The 26174-nt window shown below is 45.5% G+C and overlaps 2 protein-coding genes across 2 annotated transcripts in view; one reads left to right on the top strand and one right to left on the bottom strand.

The window, feature by feature from the left end:
* The window catches only part of LOC119442396 (uncharacterized), a 142699-nt gene extending 133631 nt beyond the window's left edge, over nt 1-9068 (top strand). Inside the window, 7 exon segments of the mRNA XM_049662112.1 lie at nt 149-294; nt 2275-2389; nt 2665-2775; nt 3539-3688; nt 3690-3815; nt 7962-8063; nt 8139-9068. Of these exon segments, the coding sequence (XP_049518069.1) occupies nt 149-294; nt 2275-2389; nt 2665-2775; nt 3539-3688; nt 3690-3815; nt 7962-8063; nt 8139-8267 (879 nt within the window). The 3' untranslated portion in view covers nt 8268-9068.
* Nucleotides 9069-9265: 197 nt separating this feature from the next.
* Nucleotides 9266-26174, bottom strand: part of LOC119442397 (ankyrin repeat and IBR domain-containing protein 1) — a 79758-nt gene continuing 62849 nt past the window's right edge. Inside the window, exon 22 of the mRNA XM_049662113.1 lies at nt 9266-25364. Coding sequence (XP_049518070.1) covers nt 25328-25364 — 37 coding nt within the window. The 3' untranslated portion in view covers nt 9266-25327. The remainder of the gene's footprint in view (nt 25365-26174) is intronic.

Below are 26174 nucleotides of genomic sequence, written 5' to 3'. Positions count from 1 at the left end.
ACTGGTCAATACCGATGGAAAGAGCACGATACATGCAAATGACGATCCGCAAATAGCAGCTCGGAAACCAATTCGGAAACCAATAGATCTGTTCGGAGCACTACACTGTTGTCTGCGTGCATATAACGGAGCTTGCGTACCCTTCCAGGCAAGTGCCTCGCTGAGCCTGATGACGCAAGAGAAGGAGAAGGAGCTGCTCCGCATTTTTCTGCGGGTGTCCCAGATGGAGAACACGCTGCTCCGGAGAATGAACCTGGCCGCCTTCCTGATGGCGCCCGTCCAGAGAGTCACCAAGTGAGCTTCCCTCTTGTCTTCCCCCGCCCAGCTTGACGCGATGATTTTACAACGAACATTTTTATTACGAAACGAAATGACCTGTATAACGAAGGAGACAATATAATCCAGTCAGTTTCCTATATTTTTTATGTGTTGCGAGTGCTGCTACAATGAATCTTTCGATTAATTTCCATGTTTAATGCATTAACGTAAGTGCCTGCGGCCACACTTCGGCCTATTAAACGAACATATACATGAAAAACTCTCCAGAATACCATTTGTCGCAATCTTGCATTGACGATGTGCACTACACGCTTATATGACCCGAATGATCCACTTGAACCCCCTTATAACGAAACGGGATATAACGATGTGTATTTTCCTTTAAAATCCCGCAGAGATTCATGTATTTTAAACCTCGTTATAACGAAGTAAAATTGTCCTGCCAAATGATATAACGAACTAAATTCGTCTCCGAAACCAAAAATGCCGACCCTTGCACACCGGGCGTATCGCTTTCACCGGGTTACGCACCCGTTCGGCGCGGCAGTTAAAAATTCGCGCGTCGAATATGCCGTCGAGCTACACTGGTCTTTCTCACCGCCGCGCGTCGCCGCGCGCATGGTGGCCGTAAGGCCCCTTTATAGGTGGCCGCGCACAAGCAGCACTTCTTTCTCATCTTATCGCACCTCCCTCTCGCTACGGTACAGTTCTAGACACTACTGTAGCTAAGCTCCGGCTCGTAGCTGGGGAAGCTAGGCGCACCCTCCGAGATCGGAGGCGACGCTCATATCGATGACGATGCTTGCGCGCGGCGTGCTAAAATCGGTACCTTCACTTCTCTCGCACTGCCGCGCGCCGCGCTGTGCTGACCAAAATGTTTTAAAAAACTATTGCTAGGTGTGACCTCCGAGATTGCGTGAAACCAGCACGAGCCGGCCAAGCTGGCCGGCGCGCTCACACAGCGGAGCTGCACGGCCAAGAAAAAAAAAAAAAAAAGCGGCGGGTCAGATAGTTTCGCTTTCAATAACCGAACGCGTCCACATATACGTCCGCGTTTCTGGCGCTCTGCAAAGCTCTGTCGGCCGTATACTTCGACGGATTTCACAGCGAGCTAAGTGGAAAGCGGAAGCGAAAGACCATAACATTGGAACATAAGGACGCTATAGTAACGGCTGTCGTGTCAGGTGCTAAAACGCCGCGTGTTGCACACGCCGGAGAGTCTTTTGCGGTTGCTATGTTGAATTTTCATCACATACGAGGCTGCGTAGCGGTTCGGCGTGCCGCGGAGTCGTAGTCTACTTTGCATGTTTAAAGTTGTGCATACCATTGGATATATATACTGCAGTAATGGATATAACGAAGTATTTTCGGATTCCTCTTCAACTTCGTTATAACGAGATTCAGGTATATTTCTATGCGACAACTTTTGAAATCCAGCACGCAGGGACCGCTAGCCATACACGAGTCATCGCGTCGATCACGCGGACACGTCCGACTTCCATTTACGAGCTTTTCTAGAATCCGGCATTAACGACGAGTGTGATGACGACCCGCGATACTGCAATAGCTTGCTGCAGTTAGACTCGTTTTAGCTCTTCCTTTCGTTATTGCCGGGACATTACAATTGAGCGCGAAATATACGCACTGGACAATACCAAACCTGCAACACAAAATCTGAATAATTTTTCATTAGACGTCTTAGCAATAAATATGCTCTAAATACATATAGTTTGGTGACTTTCAGCGCATTGTGCCTCGTTGAAGTAGTAGGAGTGATCACTAAAACGAAATGCCAGGAAACCGCCGTATACAACGAAATTCGCAGCCTCAATCCTGCATTTTGATGTAGATGTGTCTGCAGGATGTCGCTGCGTTACATGTAACAGAGATGCAACAGAAAACTGACATTTAAATTTTCTTTCGCTGCGTTCACACTAATCACGAAGCTCCTTCAAAAGCACAATGGAAAGAAAAGGCAATGCGGAAACTGCGCAGGTATCCCTTGCTGCTGAGCCGGCTGTTCAAGGTGACGCCATACTCCCATCAAGACAGAGAGTCTCTGAGGGACGCACAACTGCAAGTACAACTACACCTGGAGAGGATAAACCAGGTGAGCTCAGGATTGTACAATCGCATCCACTCGGGAAAACTGTTCTCGCGTCAACATCATGTGCGATATAGGCGACCGCTTCGTTGCAACCGCCGCTTCACTTTAGCCGTACGTATATCGCGAGTGAAGCGAGCGAAGGTTTATTAGGAATTTCTGGTAATAGTAAGCCTATCACCCAAAGTTACTAGTAAATCTATTAAAGAAAGCCGTTCTTGGCATGAAGCAAAACCGCGAGCATGACTGCTGTTTCTGTAGCATCTTTCCGTCCTTCGCAGTTGACTCGGGAGGGTAACCCGACCAAGATCTGGCGTCGCATCTCGAGCATCTCCGTCAACCCTCGGCGAGCGCAGAACAACGTCGGCGTAGGGAGCATCAAGCTACGAAAGGTGAGAGCGTGCGCCGCTTCTAGTATGAAGAAAGTAGTTAACTGCGCTTTCGATTGTATAGTTATGTCAGAGTCCTTCAATATCCACTTATTAGGTGCGCTCACCGACGCATGAACAGGTACGTGTCTGAGCAAAACTAATGTGTCTTGACAGCAGGGGGGGGGTTTCTGTAAGTGTCCACCCAGTCAGCGCCTCTGACCTAGTGGACATGTCAATTTCCTCTGCTGCTGAAGTGCCGATTGGCTGGGGACGCCTGTCTCCTTCTGACGCGTGCCCCAGCCCAGCCAATCAGAACTTCAGCAACAGCTTTGTTCAGGTACCAGTTCCTGCGTTTATGCTATCTCTTAAGCGCCCAAGCACGTACAGTGAGTGTGCCGGACCAGCAGCAGTGACCGCATAAATAATTGGACATTGGGGGAGCGCGGGTTTGACGGCCAAACCTGTGCGTCCGCTCCACCTGCGGCGTCTAAAAAACGTGTGGGATGGAAATACGTTGTTGTTTGACACGTGTTTTGAGAAATGTGGTAGGGGGATGATCTTCCCTCTTAGGGTACACTCGTCATTGCGTACACTATGGCGTACCAGGCTTGCGCGCGCGGTGCGTGGCAATGTGGCGTTCGACTAGGGTGTGCCTTGTTCGGCTCCGTCCCAAGAGTAGCAAGCAGCAGCCGCGACTATCAGCCGCGCAGTAGGACATCTATAGCCGCGCTGTACCTCTACGTGCGGTGCTGGAGCCTTAAGCGTGTTTGTTGACGATGTGCAGATGGCGCTGGACCTGCTCAAGTGGAACCGGGACGAGACGCGGTTCGTGCTGGCCGGCCGCCTGCTGGTAGCCGAGCTGCCGACCAGCGGCAGCAGCGGCCGGGGAGTGCGCTTCGCCGCACTGCACGGGCTTCTGGCCGTGCTGGGCCGGCCCGAACTCCAACTACCGGCCCGATCTGGCGCACGACAACTCGCTCCTCTTCCCGCGAAACACGGGAATCCGCGACGGCGCCCTGCTGCTCGCCAAGGAGAAGGCCGGAAAGTTCGTCCTGCCCAGGGTGCGTGCGCCCTGTTCTTTCGGTTTACCCATCGGTACACGTTTACCCACTCATGCTCGGGAACGCGCCCACTTGCACTAATTCTGCGTTCGTTGGTGTAAGCGGCTTGCTCCAGCAGTAAACGCGCGTGTGAACGCCAACAAAGTGTCGGCGAGCGTGAATGACCGTCGACGAGTGTGAATAAGCGGGAATGTAGTATATGTACCACGGTAATGGGCATCACAAGTGCTACAGGTAAGGCGCACACAAACATGAGTGGAGTCGCCCACGCACACTTGAGAGTAGTCCGCGCGAAAGGGCGCTGGCGACCGGGATCAGACCAGAGTTTGAGCGCGAGCGAGTGTACACCCCAATAAAATATGGGTTAGTAAGGCCAGAGTCCTTCAATGCATTGAAGGTCTCTGGTAAGGCTCATTGCCGTCCTTCTTTTGAAGCGTGCCTTTCCACTGCTACCCCTACAATTTGCCGTCCAATTAAGTTCTGCTTTAACACGTGAAATAGAAAAAAAAATAGCACTATTTAATTTGTGAACCAAACCAGGTTACCGCAGATATATAACATTTAAATGTGTATTACCCATGGCAGAGTACTATATATCGGCGCATCTCGACAAGACACACGCAGCGGATTTTTAAGGGAAACGCGGTCCCGAACCGTCAGCCCAGGCGGCGGAGAAACGCGACACAGAGACCACAGAAAGCTCTCGCACGACAGCAAGTGTGTCTCAGAGGCAGCTGGCGTTAAACGACAAACGCGCCTCGATCGCAACGTGGTTGCGCGAGAACAAGTGCCATTAGCGGATGAATGAATTAATTAATGAATACAGCGTTCATTAACCCAGAGCTGGCTTTATGGCGTAAGTGGGGAATGGTGGGTATGGGAGCAAGAGTGAGAGGGCACCGTGGGAGTCACGGGCCAGATTCCGAGGGTGTCACCCAGAGCTCTTCTGAAGGAGGCGAATGACGCCTGTTTCGCGGGTGAATGCGTACAGCGCCTCGTGAGTGTCCCGCGCACTTACTCGCGGTCGGATCCAATACTCAATCGAGGTCAGCCTTGGGCCAAACCCCGGTGCTCGAGACCGGTCAGCGAATGCGCTGCTTTCCCATAGCAGGTGATAAACCATTGATCGGGCGTCCGGTTTGCATGCTGCGCAGGTGAGGTCAGGTGGAGGTATGTTCGATTCGGGGCCTCTGCGTTTGTTGCGGTACAATCGCCAGCGGGACAAGACATCCGGAGCGCCTGTTCGAGCCTCTTGCACTATAGAACTTGGCACGCCCTTGGTAGTCCAGGTGGCGGTGGATCCGAATCATTCGGTATTAACGCGATAGCGTTAAGGGCCCCGTGTCGCACAAAATCCGGCGTCGGCAACCGGCGCCAGCGTGCGATGTCGGCGGGTGAAGGAGAAAATCATCCCCAACCACTCGGGCCCTCCGAATATATTAAATGCGAAGCATTTCTTGGCGAACATTTGCTACTTTGACAATATCTATCTCTCTATCTATCTAGCCGCCTACGTCTTTGTGCTCTCATGGTCGTTTCGTTAACTTGGTATGTACCAAAATTGGCATACTATGACAAGAGTATATGACGAACATAAATGACATGTCATGTCATGACATGCGTGTCATGTAGGTCATGAAACAGCCGCCTACGTCTTGGTGCTCTCATGGTCGTTTCGTTAACTTGGTAGGTACCAAAATTGGCATAGTATGACAGGAGTAATAACGCAGAGGTGCAATCTGTGTTTATTTCACGCGTCTTGCGCAACGCGGTGCTGGAGCTGCAATCGGGAGCGCACTTAGGGCGCGCCCCTACAAAAGGATGATCGTAGAAATCAGTCATGAGCATGACTCAGCATAAATGACAATGACTCAGCGAAAAAATATTCACACTCAAAAGCCACTGAAATAGGTTCTGAAGTGGCTACTAAGTGAAGGAAACACTAAAGGATGATGTAGAAGTCATAGTCATGACCATAACTGAACAAAAATTAAAATGCCAATGCCTCAGCAAAGAAAGATCAACATTCAAAAGCCACTGAAATGGGTTCTGACGTGGGTACTAAGTCAACGAAACACTAAAGGATGGTGGTAGAAGCCATAGTCATCAGCATGACTCAGCAAAAATGGCAATGACTCAGCGAAAAAAGATTACCACTCAAAAACCACTGGAATGGGCTCGGACGTGGGCACTAAGTGAAGGAAACACTAAAGGATGATGGTGGAAATTATAGTCATGAGCATGACTCAGCAAAAATGACAATGACTCAGTGAAAAAAGATTAACACTCAAAAACCACGTCTTCCTTGGGTTTTACGTGCCAAAACCAGTTCTGATTATGAGGCACACCGTAGCGGAAGGCTCCGGATTAATTTTGATCCACCTGGGGTTCTTTAACGTGCACTACAACGCAAGCACACGGGCATTTTTGCATTTCGCCTCCATCGAAATGCGGCCGCCGCGGCCGGGATTCGATCCCGCTACTTCGTGCTCAGCAGCGCAACCTTAGCTGAATGAGCCACCCCGGCGGGTCACTCAAAAACCACTGCAATGGATTCGGACGTGGGCACTAAGTGAAGGAAACACTAAAGGATGATGGTAGAAGTCATAGTCATGAGCATGACTCAGCAAAAATGACAATGCCTCAGCAAAAAAAAACTATGACCACTTAAAATACACTGCGATAGGTTCGGAAATCGGCACTAAGTGAAGGAAACACTAAAGAATGATGGTAGAAGTCATACCATCAGCATGACTCAAAAACCAATGGAATGGGCTCGGATGTGGTACTAAGTGACGGAAAACGCTGAAGGTTGATGGTCAAAGTCATAGTCATGATCATGATTAATTCTTTCGCCTTAAGGTCTCTTAGGTGTAGCTAAAGGGGCTCCTGAGGACTCATGGCATGAATGTCATGACATGCGTGTCATGTAGGTCATGAAAGAGCCGCCTACATCTTGGTGCTCTCATGGCCATTTCGTTAACTTGGTAGGCTCCCCGCACACTGCTTCGCATAACATCAATTCCCACAGGGTGTAGGGATCTGCCGGCTTTTTCAGGTACACGTATATGCCATGCCTTCTTATAGGACATGCAGTATATGCGGGTTATATTGCCACACCATTCTATCATTAATGCTGCTCATACCTTGTCTTGCATTCTTGGCAAAGCTATTCCTCGGAATTTTGAGAATGACAATCCACAAACACATGTCATGAAACAAAACACCTATAGCGCATGCCTTTTATGTTAATCTTCCCAGACTGAAATCTTAAAAGTACGAAACAAAAACGGAAACCTGAAAATTATGCATTTTTTTGGGGCGCGGCTGTGCAATATCTCTGGGATCGCCCCATGCAAGAGGCCGCGTTTCTACCAGAAAGCTCGCCTTCGTGCACAGCGTTCGCCGCCAGTGTTTCCCGGTAACCATTACGGTTGCTGAAGCTGCAGTTGTCGGGAAGCATGAGAAGCAGTCAGAGATCTTTGAATGCTATCACGTTCCACTCTTAAAAGCAAAGCGCCCTCCAAATTTTTTGTTGCGCCAGCCGTTGCCTATAATGTTAAGCTTTCTTCTGGCAATTTCGAGGTGGACTCCAAATACAGTCAGAGTGCAAAAACGGGCAGAAGAGCCACACAGCCAATTCACATTAAAGCGGGAGAAATAGCCAAATAAATCAATTGGTAAATCAATTTTAAAGAAATCATGCCTTCGAATACTTATATTCATTACAGTGACGGTGTTTAGGTAGAGTTTGTTGTTTCGTTGCGTAATTCCGCAGAGAACAGGGCCTGCAACTGGCATATCTGGAGGTGTAGTATGGATGGCTCTATACATCTGTGCTGTCCTGTGCTGGGCTATGTCGGGCGATGATGTAGTTTCCGTGAAACGGAAGTCTGCAAGAGACCTCGTGGGAAACCGCTTCTGCGGTAAAACGAGGCACCAGGCGCAAATCCAGTGGAGAGAGGGTGAATGCTGTCGAACATCATGAATTTTCTATCAGACATTCAAACCCCACCGTCCCCCCAAAAATAAGTGAATGATAAGTGTACATACATTAGCATGTTTCTTTTTCTTTTTACAAGCATATGAAGGAATGCACCTATGTTACATCTGTGGCAACACACAGTAATGCCAACTGTGTTGCAGGAGCCCTTGTCCCTTGGAAGCTGCATCATCAGCTGTGATCCTGAGCTGAAAGACTGTTTCGAGATACAGGAGTACACATCGAAGGAAGGATTTCTTTTCAAGGCAAGAGAGAATCTGTTGTTCTAGATAAGGCATGAGACTGGCTTCTGTGACTACAATGGTGCTTCTCCATCGCAGGCCGAGAACAGTATGGAGACACGGGAGTGGTTGAAGCAGCTCCGGTACCATGCCAAAGACCTTGGTTCATGGCGCAGGAGGCGCAATGGCATGGCCAACATCATGATCAACGGCATGGACCGCTACTAAGGCAGCAGCACTTGCTGTGGACGCTTGCCGTGGGCGCTGCCAGTTCCCTGTTGCATCAAGCTCCAGGGTTCTTGTTCATATTTGTGCAAAAATTGAGGAAGTGCGTGTAAGCCTTCAGTGTGGTGTCAGAAACTGCAAGTGACAACGTCTGCGACAGCTTGGTGCACCAATGAAGAGACAGCAACGCCCAAAGTCACTTGTGAGACTGTGAATGAACTTCCCTCCGAACTGTGTCGGGCGATGTGTTATGGTTTGAAAGTCCAACAGTGAAACTTTTCTAGACCAGGAGCATCCTATGTATAGCTGTAACTGCATACTCCAGTGGAGTCACAGTGCACGTCTGCGATGTGATGAACCTCGCGAGTAGTCCACGGTGTTCAGTGATGCACAGTGCATGCGAGCTTTTTTCATGCAAGCAACAGCTACAGCATTTAAATTATGCTGTTCCGAACATAAAACTGTCTTTGGCACAAAAAGCATGAGGCTCGAAGTCAGTGGACGAGACCAGCACCTAAGAAGCTACAGGACCAGTGCGAGTGTCGAGTGTTTTGCTGTGGCAACTAAGTCCTAGCTCATGTCAGAGGTTATATTGCATACAATACGCAGAATAAATCTTAACTAGAGTCGTGAACCGCAGATAACTATTCACACAAACTATGCTTCGAGGTGTACTATTCATGAACCTTCTTGAAAAGCTTATTTTATTTTTCATTCTTCTGCAATGTAAGATACTTTCAGATACAAGTTTATGTAAGCTAAGTACATGTAGCACTTAGAAAATAAATTTTAATGATAAGCACAGCCTTCTTGTATTTCTTACATCCTGGTGCATCTCAACATAACTCACAATACAGGCAACTATGATTTCCTGAATCAACCTGTCCAGTGAAATGGGAGTAAGATTCCATTGTTTCTAAGCATGATCATGCATGACTTATAAATCTCTTTTCTGAATTTATATATACTGATATATGCAAATGAGGCAATATGACAATGGCCACGTGATATATTCATTTATTGTGCACTGTAAAACATAAGTTCATGCAAACAAACCCTAAAACAAGTGCTCCTTGAAGGCGCTGTCAATTTACCTTAAAAGCCAGTAGCATTACAGAGCAGTGCTAACTTCTGTAGTTTATTTGCGCAGTATACTTGACTTGCACAAAAAGGCAGCAGACATAGTCTGCAAAACAAGTGCACTGACACAAAAGAAGAAAAGAAAGAACCATAGAAGGACAGCAAACAATATGCAGAATGCTCAACAACAGCTTATTTAAAAACAGGCACATAGAACATGTCAGATGACTTCATTCAATGAGAGCGGCTTAGCTCAGCTAAGATCGATTCTACAACGACTGATGACCATGTGCCTGTGTATGTTGGCAACCAGCCAAAGGCACTGTGCAATCACAGAGGAAACACGCACACACATGCATTCACACACAAAATGTCAAACCAATGGACTAGAGAAAGAACGTAGTTCAGCATATAAAACAACAGTGCCCCCTCAAAATGTCCTGTGTATTCCACTTGAGATTATACAAATCTCATGCTAAGCAAAGGTAGGTTCTTTTCCGTAGACATGCTATCTAGGTGCCACAACTCCACGATAAAGTAGCCAAAAGAAAAGCAAAAAGAAGAAACCTGGGACACTGGAATCTTGGAGTTTCAGAGGACTCGGGAAAGTTAAAAAGGCTTTAGCTGTTTCGATCCAGCGAAACTTGCTCAAGCCGCAAGTCTATGCTTTGGGCTTCTTCAGCGCACTATATAAAAGGTGCAACAGCGGACAACCTGAATCGGCCCATCCACTGACCCTGTGAGAGGAGCTGGTTGTATCAACCGGCTCTTATATGCCTTTTAGTACAAAAAGAACGAAATGCATTAAAAAACAACATGGTGTAGTACAAAAATACCGTCCCTTCAATACACACAACTTGAGATGGCACTCTGCTTATGAAAGCGCCCTAGAACTAGCAGCAGGCAGTCATGCATTGGTTTCGCTTCAGTTGTACTTTCTCCTGGCTCTCTTGTAACACCATGCTGCCTCCCAAATTATGCAGCCAGACCACTTACAGACTGCCTTTCTGCATGTCCAGTAGTTCTCATGACCTAGTCAAAACATCACGTTAATACTGGTTAGTCAAGAGGTATATGCGATTTGGCTGGTCATGCTGTTCAGCTGCACTTGGAACATGTCCTGCTAAGGGAACACTATAAACATGTAAATGAGAAAAAAAAACTGAGTGCACTACACCATACACAACACTATGAACTACTACAGTCCTCCAAGGCAGGACCCATTTTGATCATTTCAACAGTTGAGTTCCTTCATTTAACTACCAACCTGTTGGCGCGGCTGGCTGCTTCTATGTCTATGACTGTTCCAGTGAAAAACATTCTCACAAAAAAAAAATGCCTTCCGTTAGCATACACTAGGCAAAATAAAAAAAAAGAAAGAAAGGGCATTCTATCAGACATGTCACAAGTAGCTACTTTGAAACGATTCGAGCAGACAGCAGAGAAACAAACTGAAATTCTTCAAGTACAGTGTCTCATATTCAGGAGACGTTGACTGGAACTCCATCCCCATTTTCGAGCATTTTAGTTAGTAATACAAAGCACCTGCATTTGTCACAACAGAGTACTGATTGCTAATGTAGCATTAAATGCCTGTTGAAATTTTACACTCACCATATAAAGGGGCACGGAAACACTTTTTTAACGTGGTAAGAAAGTGTTCCCTATCCTGTGGCCAATGCCTCCGTGAACATGCAAGCCAAATATTGTTCCATTGCATGCAGCGAAGAATCTAGTATCTCGCATAATAGACTGCTTGCTCTCTTCCCTGGCTTACCGTACCACTGTATTTCTGCCGCCTTAGGTAACATCAGTGATGACATAACATGAAGCACGACAGCCCATAGATGCCAGCCATTGAGCACACACATCTACCATCTTTGCGATTTTCTAGGAAACAGGGAAGCGGCAGTTGCTAATGCATCTCGCACAGTTTGTTGACACTCCTTTGTCACCCTCAAGCTATCACGGAAAGAAGAGAAAGTAGTGCTAGGCAAGGCATTGCTATCGGTGCTACCCTAGCTGAGAAGGATTGATGGGTTTAGGGCGAAAGTAAACATTGCACTCATACGCCTATTCATGGAAGGTGCTTTAAAAAAATTTCTTCTAGAACATATTCTTTGAAAGGCTCAATCCAGTATTTTGCTCGGTGTCAAAAATAAAAAAAATGCCTTTTCAGGGCTTTTTAAACATTGCACTTATACTAGGCACAAAATATATAAAAGACACAATGTAGTGTGGCAACAAAGTTGTTTCACAGTCAAAGTTTGCCCCATTCAACACCCACGTGTAGTATCACTGATCGGCAAGAATGAATGATCGGCATTGTTCGGCAAGAAGGAATAGAGATTTACGGGATGAGGCAATGCCCACATCAAAAATGCATTTGAATACTAGTACTTTCACAAGAGCCATGTGGAAGCAGCAAAACAAATGCCCTGATGCACACTTCTGCAACAAGAAACTACTGAAGAAAGCACCTGTGGTTTCTGTGAAGCAAATTTACGTTTGGGACTAGCTGAAACCCAGGTTTCACTTCACATGATAATATGCAGTTTACGCACACATTATGAACATATCACGACAACACACATGCATCACGTACAGCATTTTTCAGGATCCTGACTTCAAAAAAAAAAAAAAATTCCATAGTTGTAATGCTTTGTCACTGCAGGACACCAAATTCCAAACAGGGTGCAATGTTTTCAAGCAATGTATATTAGCACCACGATCATAGACTCATGCTAGTTGTAAAATTATAGGATACACAGGTTACATCAGGTTCAAAAGTGTTGGACTCAATTTTGACTACATGTCGTTCTTTAACACATACTCAAAGATGGAATACAAGCTTTTTTTTTTGTTTTACACCCCTATCTGAATGCGGCTGCCACAAACATTGATGGTTTTCCTTTGTTCTGATCTCATGCACCATCGAGATGCAATGCCTGCAACGTCGCTGGCAGCACTTCTCATCCCACCAGCGTTTCAAGAAGCCTTCAGCACAACGCTAAACCTTGTTATCACATTCAAAACTTCACTTTCGGACTGAAAATACAAATTTTTATTGTGTAGGCTATTCAACTAAAAGCTGTCGACTAAAAAAAAAGTTTAGCAGTAGTACCTACTCTTGCCCTTCTGTTCTTGGCTATGTATAGGACCAAATGAGGAGAAATTTACCTCTCCAGCCCAAAACTGTTTAGGACTGGGAGGAGGCGGGAACAGTTGTGCAAGGCACCTCTGAAAAGCCTCTTCTCCAATGCTGGTTGAATGAGTCAACGTGCAGCTCGAGTCCAGATTCCCTGATAAATGCAGTACAAGCATATTCTGTACTCTTGGCAAAGGGTGTGCATTCGAGAAATCTTGATAATGGTAGACTGTAGTTTAGTTAAGGTTGTGATATGCTTAAGGAAGGCTAATGCCAGGTTCACATGAAGCAAACAAGAACATGAAACTGCTTGCAATAAAAACTAATGCCCCAATGTAATCTTGCAATTATTTCCAACGTTACACTTTCTCTCTGCACAAACCAAATCCCCCAGAAGAGCAGTGAGTAGAGCTCTTTTGGAGATATATAAATGCCATGAGTTGGTAATGTGAGAATGACTACAAGGGCTTCTCCAAAGACCTAATGTAGCGAGGCATGCTGTGAAACTGTCACTCGTTACCATGGAAGTCATTTTACACATGCCCAAAGAAAAGTAAATTGCTCAAGCCCTGTGCATCAGTAAATGCAAAATTTCTTGTCTGCACTGCACACAGGGTCAAACATATAAGCAGTCCTGAACAGAACTGCTTTGGACTCCTTCAAAAGGCAGAGATAAACACATTTATCAAAAAATATTAGCAGGAGGAGCAACAACCCATGGATTTCCTTAAAAGGATAAAACATTTGGTAAAGCATCTGGTAAAACAGGAGCCAATGCAAAATGTTCTGCTGTAGGGCAGCCTCCAAAGCCTACTACTAATCAACCATTTTGAAACCAGACAACTAAAAAGTACAATAGAGAATCTCAAGCATAAAGCACCATTCTGCTAGTTAAAATGGTGTGGTCAAGGTTACAAGGTGTAAAAGTCAACATGGTCCCGTTCTAGCACATTAACCATTAAGATGTCCAACAAGCCAAAAATTAGTTTTGTGCACAAGGTCAATTAATTTCTTACTAAAAATGCAGAACTTACAAACAAAAATGACCACATGCAGCCATAAGCGCAAAATAACAACTCTTGACAGCTCACATTATCAAGTTTTCCTTGTGAAATAAAGCTGTGGCTTGCAAAAAAAAAAAAAAAAACCTACAGTTTGAAAGAAAGGCATGAGAACTGCCTTCTTTGACAATACAAGCAGGGGTGTGTGAAGTTTCCAAGTCAAGTGGCCATGCAGTTACCACTAATTATGATATAAGTTTAACGTAGCAGACTGAACAGAATTCAAATATTAGCATTCATACTGAAATACAGTAAAAGGTTGTTCATTTATGAACCCTGGCTTGCAAGCGATCAGCGACGTCAACATTAGTAAACTGCAAGGTAACCACATACTGGTAGCCCTATAATGATGCGTTCCAATTTAGGTCACTACCGCCACTAAATATAACTACAGTACAACCCCACTGATGCATCCTCCACCCAAACGTTTCCCTGGGTATAATGTCACTGAAGCCCAGCCTCAGTAAAAATCACATAGACAGCCGTATAATATTAGAATCCCATCTGATATGTAATCATTCCCACATGATACGCCGCCTTGTCAAATGCTGTCACAGCGCTGGACATGCTGCAAAAGGTACGTTGAACATATTGGCAATGCACACTACCACACGGCAGAAAAGCTAGAAAAGGATGTGATTTGGTGGAGACAAGGAAGAGACACCAAACTTCAGTCCGAAATTCTCTCAGAATGTTGAACTGCTGAATAAATCCTTCGGAGTGTGAGCCACGTATAATGTCTGTGTTAATATTTAGCAGTATAGTAAAACCTCAGTAAACGAAAATCGCTAAAAGGGGCCCTGAATCACCCCTCGGCCTTGGTGAAAAAACAGTCCGTGGATAGCATACCTGTGAACATCGCAGGCAATTTTTGTAGTTGTGTGTGGTGTGTGGTGTGCGCAAGCAGAGTGCGAAGTCTCCTTTCTCTCAAACGTTCTCTTTTCAACAGAAGTCTGCTCCTCGCTTTTTTCTGGACGCTTTATTTCGTAATATAGCAGATTTTCATATGTGGTTGCTATTGGCCAATAGTTGACATCAATCAAGAAGGGCGTTTGGATCAGTGTGCTTCCTTCTACTGCTACTGTGTATATTTAGTGGCACAGTTTAATGAACAGGCTCAAGTAAGCAAAAGTCTGCTTTCGAATTTCGATAATAATTACGTACTTCTGGAAAAAGCCGACTATCATTTGCACACGCTCGGCCACGTCTGCCCGCGTAGGAATTAAACTTTGGCCACCCTGCTTATCGGTGTCGTAGCTGTCAGGTCTTGCTAATTTCGGCTAGTTTTCAACACTCAACTAGCCTCGAACCTCACGATACTTAAGGTCAGACCACACGCATGCTTGCCAGCGTGCGCTTACTCCTACAGGTCGCTCCTGGCTAGACGCCTTGACAGATATCGCTTCTCATTGAGCTATAGCGTTTCAAAATGTGCAAGTTGGTGGATGTGGCTACTATCCGTCGGTCAAGCTGGTGAAGGACAAAGCCGGTACACACCACGTAGCACAGCCAGACAGGAGCATCTGAGCTCAAGCGCACACTCTAGCCCTGTTGTGCATAAAGCAATCGCTGCAGTTGCATGTAGCTACGGTCTGCTACTTAGCATAGATATCGCGGCTGCCATGGGGTGCCATGAAGAGTCCCCTGGCTGAGCGCACTGCGGCTCGCTGCAGACAACCGCGTTTGGCTCGTCATAGGCACCAAAATCGGAAATAGTGGAGTCTACATGAATATCTAAAATCAAACTTGAACGGGGCACCATGGTGACGTTCAGTAGACAAAGCATTGTGGGCACACCCTGCTCCGCCGTGACCTTCACATACAAATAATAGAAGAAGGAGCGGAAGCACCGCGACGGTATGTTTGATTGCCAATAACTCCACTTCTTCTGAACACAATGAAGAACTTTTTGCGGCGAAGTATTTCTGAAATAATCTAATTTACCTTCAAATGCATTTCTTGACTTCGACAAAAAGTGGTTCAGGGCCCTTTCAAACGGAACAACCACCTCTCAATTGGTTGGTGTTTTGTATTTAAGCAATGCAAAAATACTTCCGGTAATCGGAACCAAAACTTCACAGTACCATGTAAACAGAACCGAAAATAGAACTAAAATGTTGAAAACAGTCGTGCTCATCAACTTCATGCAAGACCCATCGCCATGAGCATCAATGGCGATGCAAGAGCACGGCCGCTTGATGAAACGCACGAGGTGCGGCCTGCCACGTCTCCCGAAACCGGTGTGAGGCACCTAGTTCTCCGCGCCACCACAGCGGCGCCATTGCTCCGGGACAGGCGCGCGGATGGGAGCGTTTCTTTGGCGCCGTCCACATGCTTCGCGCAGCGGCCACGCTTCGTGTTTACACTTTATTGACGCGAGAGTTGTGCTTTTTGTTTCCAAAATATAAAATATCAACGCTGCCTGCAAGGATATCAATATACCCTGGAGTCGGTATTGGGCCGCTAATAGGCTCACATAGGCCAGGACGGCGCACTTCTGCCGCTGGTTTCGAGCATTATGACCATCGTTCAAGAGAACTGGCGAGTTCTTTATTGAGAGGCAGTACTGCTCATACAGTGGGCACTTTTGTTGAGTGTGCTTATTTACTTGCCTCGCTTGACGTGATTGTTTGCTGGTTAAAAAATAAAACGAAAAAAACGTTAAATGAAACTTATTACAAATGTGTGCATAATGACATATAGGTTTGTATAACTATTAATGTTAGATTTCTTTAATTTCACCTTTCCATAAAAATGGGGTAGGTAGCAGTTTATAACGGATCGTACATTCAGCCACATTGCCGACGTGTGGCATATTTATGTAAAGACAATGCAGTGAAGAAATGTTGTTCAGCGTGAATGGTAAAAAAAATGAAAAAAGAACCCTGTAATACGAAACTTCTTACAAATGCGTGCATAATGACATAGGTTTCTACAACAATTTTTTGCTAGATTTTGTTAGTTTCACGTACCTTTCTAGAAAAATGCGGTAGATAGCAGTTTATAACAGATTGTACATTCAGCCACATTGCCGATGTGTAGCATATTTATGTAAAGACGATGCAGTAAAAAAAGTTGTTCAGCGTGAATAGAGCAATTGCAATGATGAAAAGAAAAAAAGATCGAGGGAGGCTGTGGCAATTGTTATTTTCTTTATTTACACGATGTGAAGCCACAGAAAACTGCCTCGTTCAACAGCTTTAAAATCGTACTACCTCCCGTGACAGAGGCTTGTAGGCGAGTTTTAACCACTCCACAGTTGCATTCAGGTCCCCGGTCCAATTCGCCAGTAGTGGCTGTAACAATTTGCTTATAAACACCTTACACAGTTCTTCGGTGTGGCCGTCGGTGAAGTGAAGCGAACACACCAATTAAAGACGTGTCCCTCGACTCCCAAATGCTTCCTTTGCCACTTGTCCCTGTCACAAAATGTTTTTCAGCCATGCTTTACGGCGTTCTACGTCGCTCGGAAACTCAGGGTATCGGATTAATGGTTCTTTTCTTGCGTTAGTAACACACAGCAGCACGCAACAGTTGCGCGGGATAGTGCCACATGCAACACAACAAGGACCTCGACACATTTATACTACCACGTGTGCGGACAAAATGTGTGCAAGCAAGACGCGAAATCTCTCCCGCGGCACCTTCCCCAAGGAAGAGCAGTCCCGCATCAGTAGCGCCACCCCTAAAAAGGCGGCGGCAAATGTCAACTTTCGCTTCACAACTCCGCCCATACTTTACCGCTCGACATGGCGGGCCGTACCTCGTGCGTTTCATCGAGCGGCTGTGGCAAGAGTCTCCTGCAGAGGATGCTCATATGCATGAACCAGGACAAAGAATACAAGGTGGACATTCTTCGTGCTATTGAAACCTTGACGACGCCTCGAGGCAACTGACGGCAAGAACCATAGCAGATTGCTTAAGGCATGCAGGATTTCCATCAGACATCCAAACTTCCGACGTGGAGGATTTGCTTGAATGTGATAGTAAAGATGATGCCACTGAGAAGAAGGACTTATTAGAGCAACGTTCATAAGGAAATCCCACTAAATTTTGACAAGTACGTGCACATTGACAGTGATGTTACAACTTGCCTTGATAACAAGTGGAAAGCATTTTTGCAGAGGTCTGCAATGAAGAAGAAGAAGATGAATAAGAGGAGGCATCTGAAGAGGTAGCTACCACAGAAGAAGTTACCACACTTCAAGGAGCAGAATTAGCTGTGCAGACTCAAGAATATTTTTCTGAAAGAACCAGCATCTGAAATGTTCGTGCAAAGCTTGTGTATTATATTTATGGAGAACGCAATCCTAAATAAGTAGTGGCAAGGACTGAAGCAAGCAAGAATTATCGCATTTTTTTAATGCATTGTGGCTAGTAGCAGCTACATTTACCTTCTGGTGCTTACAATTCCTTAAAAACAGGGGTATGACTGCCCAAAGTCGTTTCAGAGCAATTTTTGGAGCGAGTAAATTTGCGTTTTGGAGCAGTTTCGAGCAGAAAAAAATTGCACTTTGGAGGAGTTTGGAGCAGGCCAATCAGAATTTTGATGGAATAATGGAATATGGCAGCACACTTCGAAACGATGACGAAACACACAATAAACCAACACGAAGCGCGTAGTAGAAGCACGCTTTGTAGCTATAGCATACCTGCCAACCTCAAAACTTTCAAATTCGCAAACTCGCGACCGGGGGGGAGCACGGGTATTCTGCCGAGGAGTACGACTTCACAAACACACGTGGAAGTACTGATGGAGTCTAGTACTGACGAGGCTTCGAGCACGCCATCACACTTCACAGCCGCTACGGCTAGGAAACACCGGAGTACCGGAGTCGCACTGCGCCCGATGTAGCAGCACATCACACAAAAAAAAGTCAGGCCCACAAAACAGGTCTTATTCGGGAAAAAAGCCTAGCGAAGGTGACAGGCGAGACGACAAGCCACAGGCTCCGATACAGAAACTGTGCCTGCCGCATCCACCCGAAATCGCCGTCGTCTCTGGGGGCGCCACTTACGTACAGGTGGTACAGGTGTTGAGAGTAACGACAACCATATATATGAGTAACATATATGTAACGACAACCAGTGACGTCCGGCCATCATCGGGTCATCCAACGACCTGATGATGAAGGCAACGTCACAGAGTGAAAAATGTCCTTACTCTGCAGACAATAAAGGTTACGGCGCACACCCCCATCTCTATGCGCCCCTATGTAAGTGGCGCCCCCGCCCACCAGCAACGGTGTGATTTTATTAGGAATTTTAAAAAATAATTTCGCGAATATAACCACTTTTCCGTAAAAATTGAGCCGACATTCGTAAAATCGTAAGACAGGTCCAAATTCGTAAATTTTACGGTAAATTCGGAAGAGTTGGCAGGTATGCTATAGCGTACTAGAATATGGAGGAGTGGGTCAAGCGGCGGCACGGCGCATGCTTTCCTCTAAAGCCGAAAACATCGGTGGCACTACAATCGAACTATATGTTGCCGCGCCGACGCTGATAATGATAGCAGAAAATGTTCTCAAATTATGTGGTCCAATCGACGCAATAACATGATTTCTGGGTCACCATATTTCATCGCAGAGACAGACAGCCACAATAAACCCTTTGCAAGTATAACATAAAACTATTCCAATCTGTTTTTATTGCCATAGCAATTATATGAACACTCCGGCGCATTTCTGTTGTCGCCGTCGCTGTGATGTTCCGTATAAAGTCCAGTGGCCATAACCACGTCGCCGCGCACCATATGCTGTATGCGCGAGTGAAAGCTTGCGAGGGTGAGCCTACAATGGCGGCTCAATCTCGCGTGCGCAATAGAAGAAAGCGGGGAGGAGGGCACAGCGACCACCCACTGCGCCTTCCGTCGCAGTGGGTACCGGTTGGAGTGGAGGGAGGGGGAGGAGGCGTTCTACTCCAGTGGCTGCTGCGTATATGTGGCCGCGCCGGCCCTATCGTGAAAGCGACCTGTGATGGGGACAGAGTGCGAGTGCTGATAGCTTCGTGTGCACTGTGTTTTCGCCACTTAGTTCGCGTTGAAGCGAGAGGTAACACGAAGGTTAATTCGCTCGCTGCTGCTGCCATGCTTCCTCACTCCAGCGTTTTGACAGCGAGTTTCCGTGGTCATCGAGTGCGATGTGTGCATGTTTGCTTGTGTGCATGTGACACCGTGCTTGTTAATTTATTAAGCGAATGTTTTCAAGTTTACACGGCCGATAAAACAACTATCCTTCATATAGCTGTCTACTCATTTGCTATCGCAATCGAAGCTTCGAATTTTGGCCGAAACTGCATCTTTTTATTACAAATTCCCCATTAGCCCTTCGCGATAGATCAGAATGACTGAGGTCTTGCCCATATGGGCATAAAAACAGACTGGAATAGCTTTACGTTTTACCGGCTTTGGGGACAAAGATGCATGCCCACTGAACCTGCTGCGGCGCGTGCCTCCCTAATATCCAGTGCGCTTGCCCTTCAGCCTACCTTTTGGTTTTTTTTTTTTTTTGCTCCTCAGCCCTCAGCTAGGGAGCACCGTGCCGCTCGGCCCACTCAACCGTATTCTAATACACTCTAAATACAGCTGCCCTGGCCGTTCTGACAGCAGCGACAACAGCTGGGACCAGCCGGAAGCACCTAGAAGTCCAGTGTTATAAGCGCGAAAATTACGAGAAACTGTGCGGGATGCGCCGTCGCGCGGTGTGCGGAATGGGATTCCGCTCGCTGAATGTGGCCACAGCCGGAGCACACATCACATGCCAAAGCCGCTATGGCACAGCGTGGTGCAATTTCGGTCAATTTTCTGTGTTTGGCACACTTTGGGGCAGAAATTTGCGTTTGTATCAAAATGGCGCAATTGACGCAAGAGTCCCACCCCTAATAAACAGTATTCAAAGAGTGTATGCCCATAATGCTGCACCCTTGCTCATCTTTCGCGCAATGCTTCATGCCCGCAATCAAGTGAAAAATGTATTAGAAGGTTTATACTGTATAGGTATTGCTGCATCAAAGTAGAATGCAAGTTACTAACAGTAGAACCTTGTTCATACGTTTTGGAAGAAAACGTGAGAAAAAGCTTACTAACTGGCAAAACATACCATCTGAAGCCACAAAACAATTTCACATCCTCAACTGTAGTTGACATCTACATCCCGTGAAGCATTGCGCGAATCGTCACAGCATGACACGCCGATGCTGATCGAGCTAGTGGGGCCTGAGCTAGTGGGGCCTGAGCGGCCCGAGCGGCCCGAGACGTGCATTGTCGTTTTTACAGCTTGAGGAAGCTTACGTTTGCGCTCCTCAAAAATGGCCTGGGTCAGCAGCTTCTTCAAGTGAGGCATTTCGGCGGGTAGTTTTGACATGCCCACTCGGCGTGAGACGCTGATGCGCATCAATTTGGTGGGGCCCGAGTGACCCAAGACGCATGTATTTGTTTTCCTATTGTGTAGTGTTTCACGACAGTGACAAGAAACCGAAACGAAATCGAACTGGTGGGCAACGTCAGAATATGATGCCTACAATATCACTAGAGCGAAACATGACACTCACTTCGTGCTGGCAGCATATTTGGGTTATCACCTATTAAAAGCATGCAGTATGCTTCCAACAGCACTATGCCCCATGCAGTGCAATAGAGATAGGTGAAAATGCTTATCACAATGCAGCCTGTAACGACTCGGGAGGAGATTTGCTGGTGCCAGAATAAGAAACTGGGTGTGTGCCGGTGTCTTCACATGAGATGGGCAGGCAAGTATTGCAGGGAAGCTGGTGCAACAAGCAGCAACTGCTATCAATCCTGCGTAAAATTTACAATTTCATCGTAAAATGAACATTTTCTAACCTTGCTTATGATCATCGTATTGACACAAAAATTTTAAAAATTTCACTTGCTCCTAGTTTAGGGCCAAAGTTATTCCAAAAGAATACAAATACAGTCGCTGATCAATTTTCATAGCACAATTTTTTGGATCCGTTGATTACACAGACCTACCGATGCAGCAGCGACGCCTACTTTATACGACTGTAGCATTTTTCAAGCTCTAAGGTTGGCAGATCTGGCATTCACGGATACTGGCATTCATCATTTTCAATATTGAACCATAAGCAATAACAGAAAAAAGCTTCCTTAGTACATGCACGTTCTAAATTTTCTTTTTAACCATCATGCTCAGGCTGCACTCTATCGATAAAGGTACTCTTCCACCTTTTTAACGTGCGCTGATATCTCCACCTCTTCAATTCACACCGATGGCCCAGTACAGATATGTTTCCCAATTCTACCCAGCTTCGAAATGTTGCCTGTACTTGAGAGTCAAAGTCGCGACCTTGTGCTCAGAAGTAGGATACTAGTATACCACTAGCTGCTGCTGCTACAGCTTTCTTCCACAGCACGCTAGGAAGTCCTAGAAACGATGACATAAAATTACCGGCAGGATTACATACTCAAAAGAACACATACACATTGTGCTACCGTATCTGAAAAGTTCCCTACCTACACCGGCTGGGTAACAAATCCGTCCTATTTGAAGTAACTTGCGGGTTGCACAACCCTGTATTTGTCCCTCTTTGCTGCTGACGAGTCATCCATTGACATCTGATCAGCCTCACCCAAATGTCATAAAGCTGGCTACTGGCACAGTGTAACCGGTTTGTCAAATTTTTTAGTGGCACTGCGAGTAGTAATAGATTGTCACCTGGGAGCATGATGAACTGCCTGTTTTCATACCTGCACTCCTACTTTTGTGCAAGGGAATTTTTACACTGTCTCACTCATTCTGTTTACAGTCGAGCCCATTTACATTCAATATCATTGTCATGCAGAATTTGTTCACTATATCCAAAAGTTCGTAATAAGTGGACTGCCTAAAAGAAGGCAAAGAATGAAACTAATGTCTGTCGAAAAGAAGTCAGTTTTTGAAGTTTCCTTTTTCAATGTTAATCAATAAGCACAGTTTTTAGGCTGTTTATAGATGACACGCAATCATTTATCACTTAAGCTTCAGGTGAAAACGCAGTGCCTCAACAATACGTAAGTATTTGGGCTTGGGTTCGGAGTTGGTGGCGGCAGCTCCCCATTTTCGTCATAAGTCAGATAAGTGCACAGCAGACAGAAGTTACACTTGGGCATAAAATAAATAATAAAAATGACATGTAAAAATCAACAAGCAAAAAGTACACTAGTGAACAATCTAGGCTGGAAGCTGGATATTGATAACAAATGTAGTAGCAAGCTAAAAAAGCTAGCATTTCTAAAACGAAAGCTACATTAATACATCACTGACAACAAAACTTACTGTGTATAAAACTCTCGCAAGACTGAAACTAGAGCACACTGACTTCATCTAAACCCCTTACCAACATCTCATAAAAAGATTGAAAGGGTGCAAAATTTAGCTTTGAGGTTCATTCACTCCACATCATTTTTCTTGAGTATAGTGTGTTCTTTGTAAAAGGGCAAAATTACAAACATTCACAGAACAGTGTGTAGATTGAAATTTTAAGCTACCGAGGAAGCCAACAGGCATCTGAAAACAATAAAAATCAAGTGAAGCTTAAAACAGCGATCCCCCATGGCTGTGTGATTCATGTTAGCTTCACTATCGGCTATGTGAGTATGCCACTCAGAAGATTGTACCTCAGTGGGCTGTGCGCAGTAAAAAGCAAAGCGGTGCTTTCCTTGGCGCATGACATGCGCACACAAGTTCGTTACAACAGAGTTCTGGGTTCATGTATTGAATTCATTGCCTGGGACATGGCGCCACTACCCAATGGCAAAGTGCGACAGTCGCAGTGTGTTTGTTCATAATATCCAAGCATTCTTTATTACCGACATTGTTAAAAGTGGGCTCGATTGTAGTTAAGGTGAGACCCATGCCCAGATTTCTTTGGAAGTGAACACCTCAAGAGCACCTTTTAGGATAATGATAATTTGATTATGGCGGGTTCTGTTACACAGTGTTATTTAGTGCTGTCATGCCCAGTAACTGCACCCAAGAAATGTAAATGCATGACAATGTGCATAACAACCTTGCCACATGTTTTTGGTGATGAAATAGTGGAAGTAGAAAATGGAGTCATTAAAATATAACCAACTTATCCTTAATGTGTCATGGATGACCGAGAATGCACGGTTAATGATCCTTGCTCAACCCATGGTAAGAACAAATGAGAAATTCCTCGCAGACCGATGCGACTGCAGAACAATTGACCGATAACCAGCAAAGCTAATAAAAGACTGAAGTTTTGTACAAATGCCACAAATACTGTGCCCGTTTTGTCAGAGATGTCACGTGCGTTGCCTCCATGTCACTATTTGCCTTTTAAAACAGGCAGCAGCAAGCCGCACAGTCTCTTTTAAAGCCACGATACTACAGTGCACATTCGTTAATTCCACTCCCAACTAATTCAATTTTTCGGTTAAGTCAATCTCGACCAGGTACCGGCCCACAACCAAGCATTTATATGAGCCAGGACTTTCGTTATTTCACTCCTGAAATTGAACCGCACCCGATAATTCAAACCCGACTAGTAAGCAATTGCACCTTGTGCCACCCTGGCAGCTAGAAGGCTACTCTCAAATGTAGAAGTCCAAAGTAGAAGTCCAAACATTTAAACTTTTAAATCATGTTTCGCCTTATATAAAGCACTACCAAATATACAAATGCAGGCATTGCAGCAATTGCATTGTCGGTGTGATGCCTTCGCTCAGCTGTCAACCGCACGGTGTTGCCGACGCAAAAGCCCGTCCTAGTGTGATGGCTCATGCTTGTTGGCATAAGTGTCCGACCTAGAAAGCATCCTTTGATGCAAAATGAAGATCACTAAAGTGGCTGATAAAAAGAAAAAACACTTCAGCTCGCTTCACGAAGTGTGTCTGCCATTGCAGCAGCTCGATGCTCGCCATCTTGCATCTCTCTGTGTCTGCCAGTTGGTGCCACAGTGCAACGCAAAATAAAGCCCCTCTAATGTAGAAGGTGGGTTCGGCTTCTTTATCCACAATTCACTATTGGTTTTACATAGTCACTATGCAGCTGAAGCATTCCACGTGGTCCAGTTTGTCAAGTGTGACAAGACAGGACATTTGAAGCCTCACGGAGCAATCAGCCAGTGGAACAGCATCGTTGCAGAATGGCAACGCCTAGAAAGTACACAGTGCTTTTTATTAATACCAAAGTGGTGATACCTTAAGATGTTGCCAAGGCATGCTCACAAGAATGTTGACTGCTGAAAAGAATGGCATAAAGAAGAGTACCCTCGCAACGTTGGACGCCAACAGAGAGAAGATACTTGAAGCTGACCAAAAGAAAAACTCTGATAGGAACAGAAAGCAGATGTGAGATGCTGACAAAGCAGTGCTGGACCAGCAAAATGTGGAGTCTGAATTAGCCTCCAAGCAGTCCCCTAATCAGTTAAAAAGCTCAGGAATTTGCAGATAGGGTCAACACTCAAGACTTAGCCGAATGAAACGCCTGGCTACATCTGTTTAAAAGCTGACATACACTTACCTTCAAGACAGTGTGCAGCGAAACGAACGAAAGGGCCAAAGGACATATTCGATGCTGATGAAACTGCCCTTTATTATAGGATTCTACAATAAAAAACAACGCCATTCAAGAATGACAAGCGCGTTGGTGAAAAAAGAAGCAAGGAGTGACTAACTATGCTGGTTGCCACCAGGATGACCAACACAAAGAAATAACACTTGCTCGTCCTAGGGAAGTCTTCCAGGCCACGATGCTCCAAAGGAGTGAGAACACTCCCAGATGACTATGCTATGAATTTGAAAGCTTGAATGACAGCTGAACTTTTCTGCAAATGAATTATTAAATTGGGTCATAAATTTGCATATAAAGGTTTATGTAGTTTTCATTGTCAATAACCTGCTTGTGCACACATTGACGTGGAAGAGCTGACAGCAATATGCCTCGAGTTCCTTCCAGCTGACGTAACGGCAACCATGCAACCCCTGGACCAGAGCTCAAAAAGGAACTGAAGGTCTTGCACAGGATGACTATTCTTCAGCAAATTATCAAGTGCATCTAAACCAACAAAGAATACAAAGTTATTTTACTGAATGCTTTGTACACCATTGCTTGAGCATGGGAGTTCGTTAAGCCAGAAAGTATTGCAAGTAGTTTCAGAAACTGCATCGAAAAGATACCGAAAACAGTCTTTTGCCAAAGACAACAATTTTCGCCCAGCCCTCGAAAAAGTTTCCTTCGAGGATTTTGTAAACACCGACCGTGGAGTGGCGGTTTGCGGTCCTTTGACAACCAATGAGATTTTGTGCTTTGTGACTGTGGCATGTTTGGCAGCGACAAAGAGAGAAGCGATGACTCGCTGATGACGCTACTGTGTGTCCGAGCGCAGCAGATGTCGAGACCAGAGTGGACGCTTCACAACCATTCGTTAGGTATGAGGCCTATGTCAAGGATACATATAAGTACATTGGTGTCTTGTGCAACATCTTAGGCAAAAACCGCAACGCACAGTGTATGATCACTTAGCCAAACATATCTGGGTCTGTTTCGCCATTTTGTTCTGTTTTTTTTCTGCCTTTACTTTAAGTTCGACCCACCGGATAATGTAACCAATTCTGTCGGTTCCCTTCAAGGCCGA

The sequence above is a fragment of the Dermacentor silvarum genome, chromosome 2 (assembly GCF_013339745.2).
Source record: "Dermacentor silvarum isolate Dsil-2018 chromosome 2, BIME_Dsil_1.4, whole genome shotgun sequence".
Lineage (NCBI taxonomy): Eukaryota > Metazoa > Arthropoda > Arachnida > Ixodida > Ixodidae > Dermacentor > Dermacentor silvarum.
This window is presented reverse-complemented; position numbering and strand designations above follow the sequence as displayed.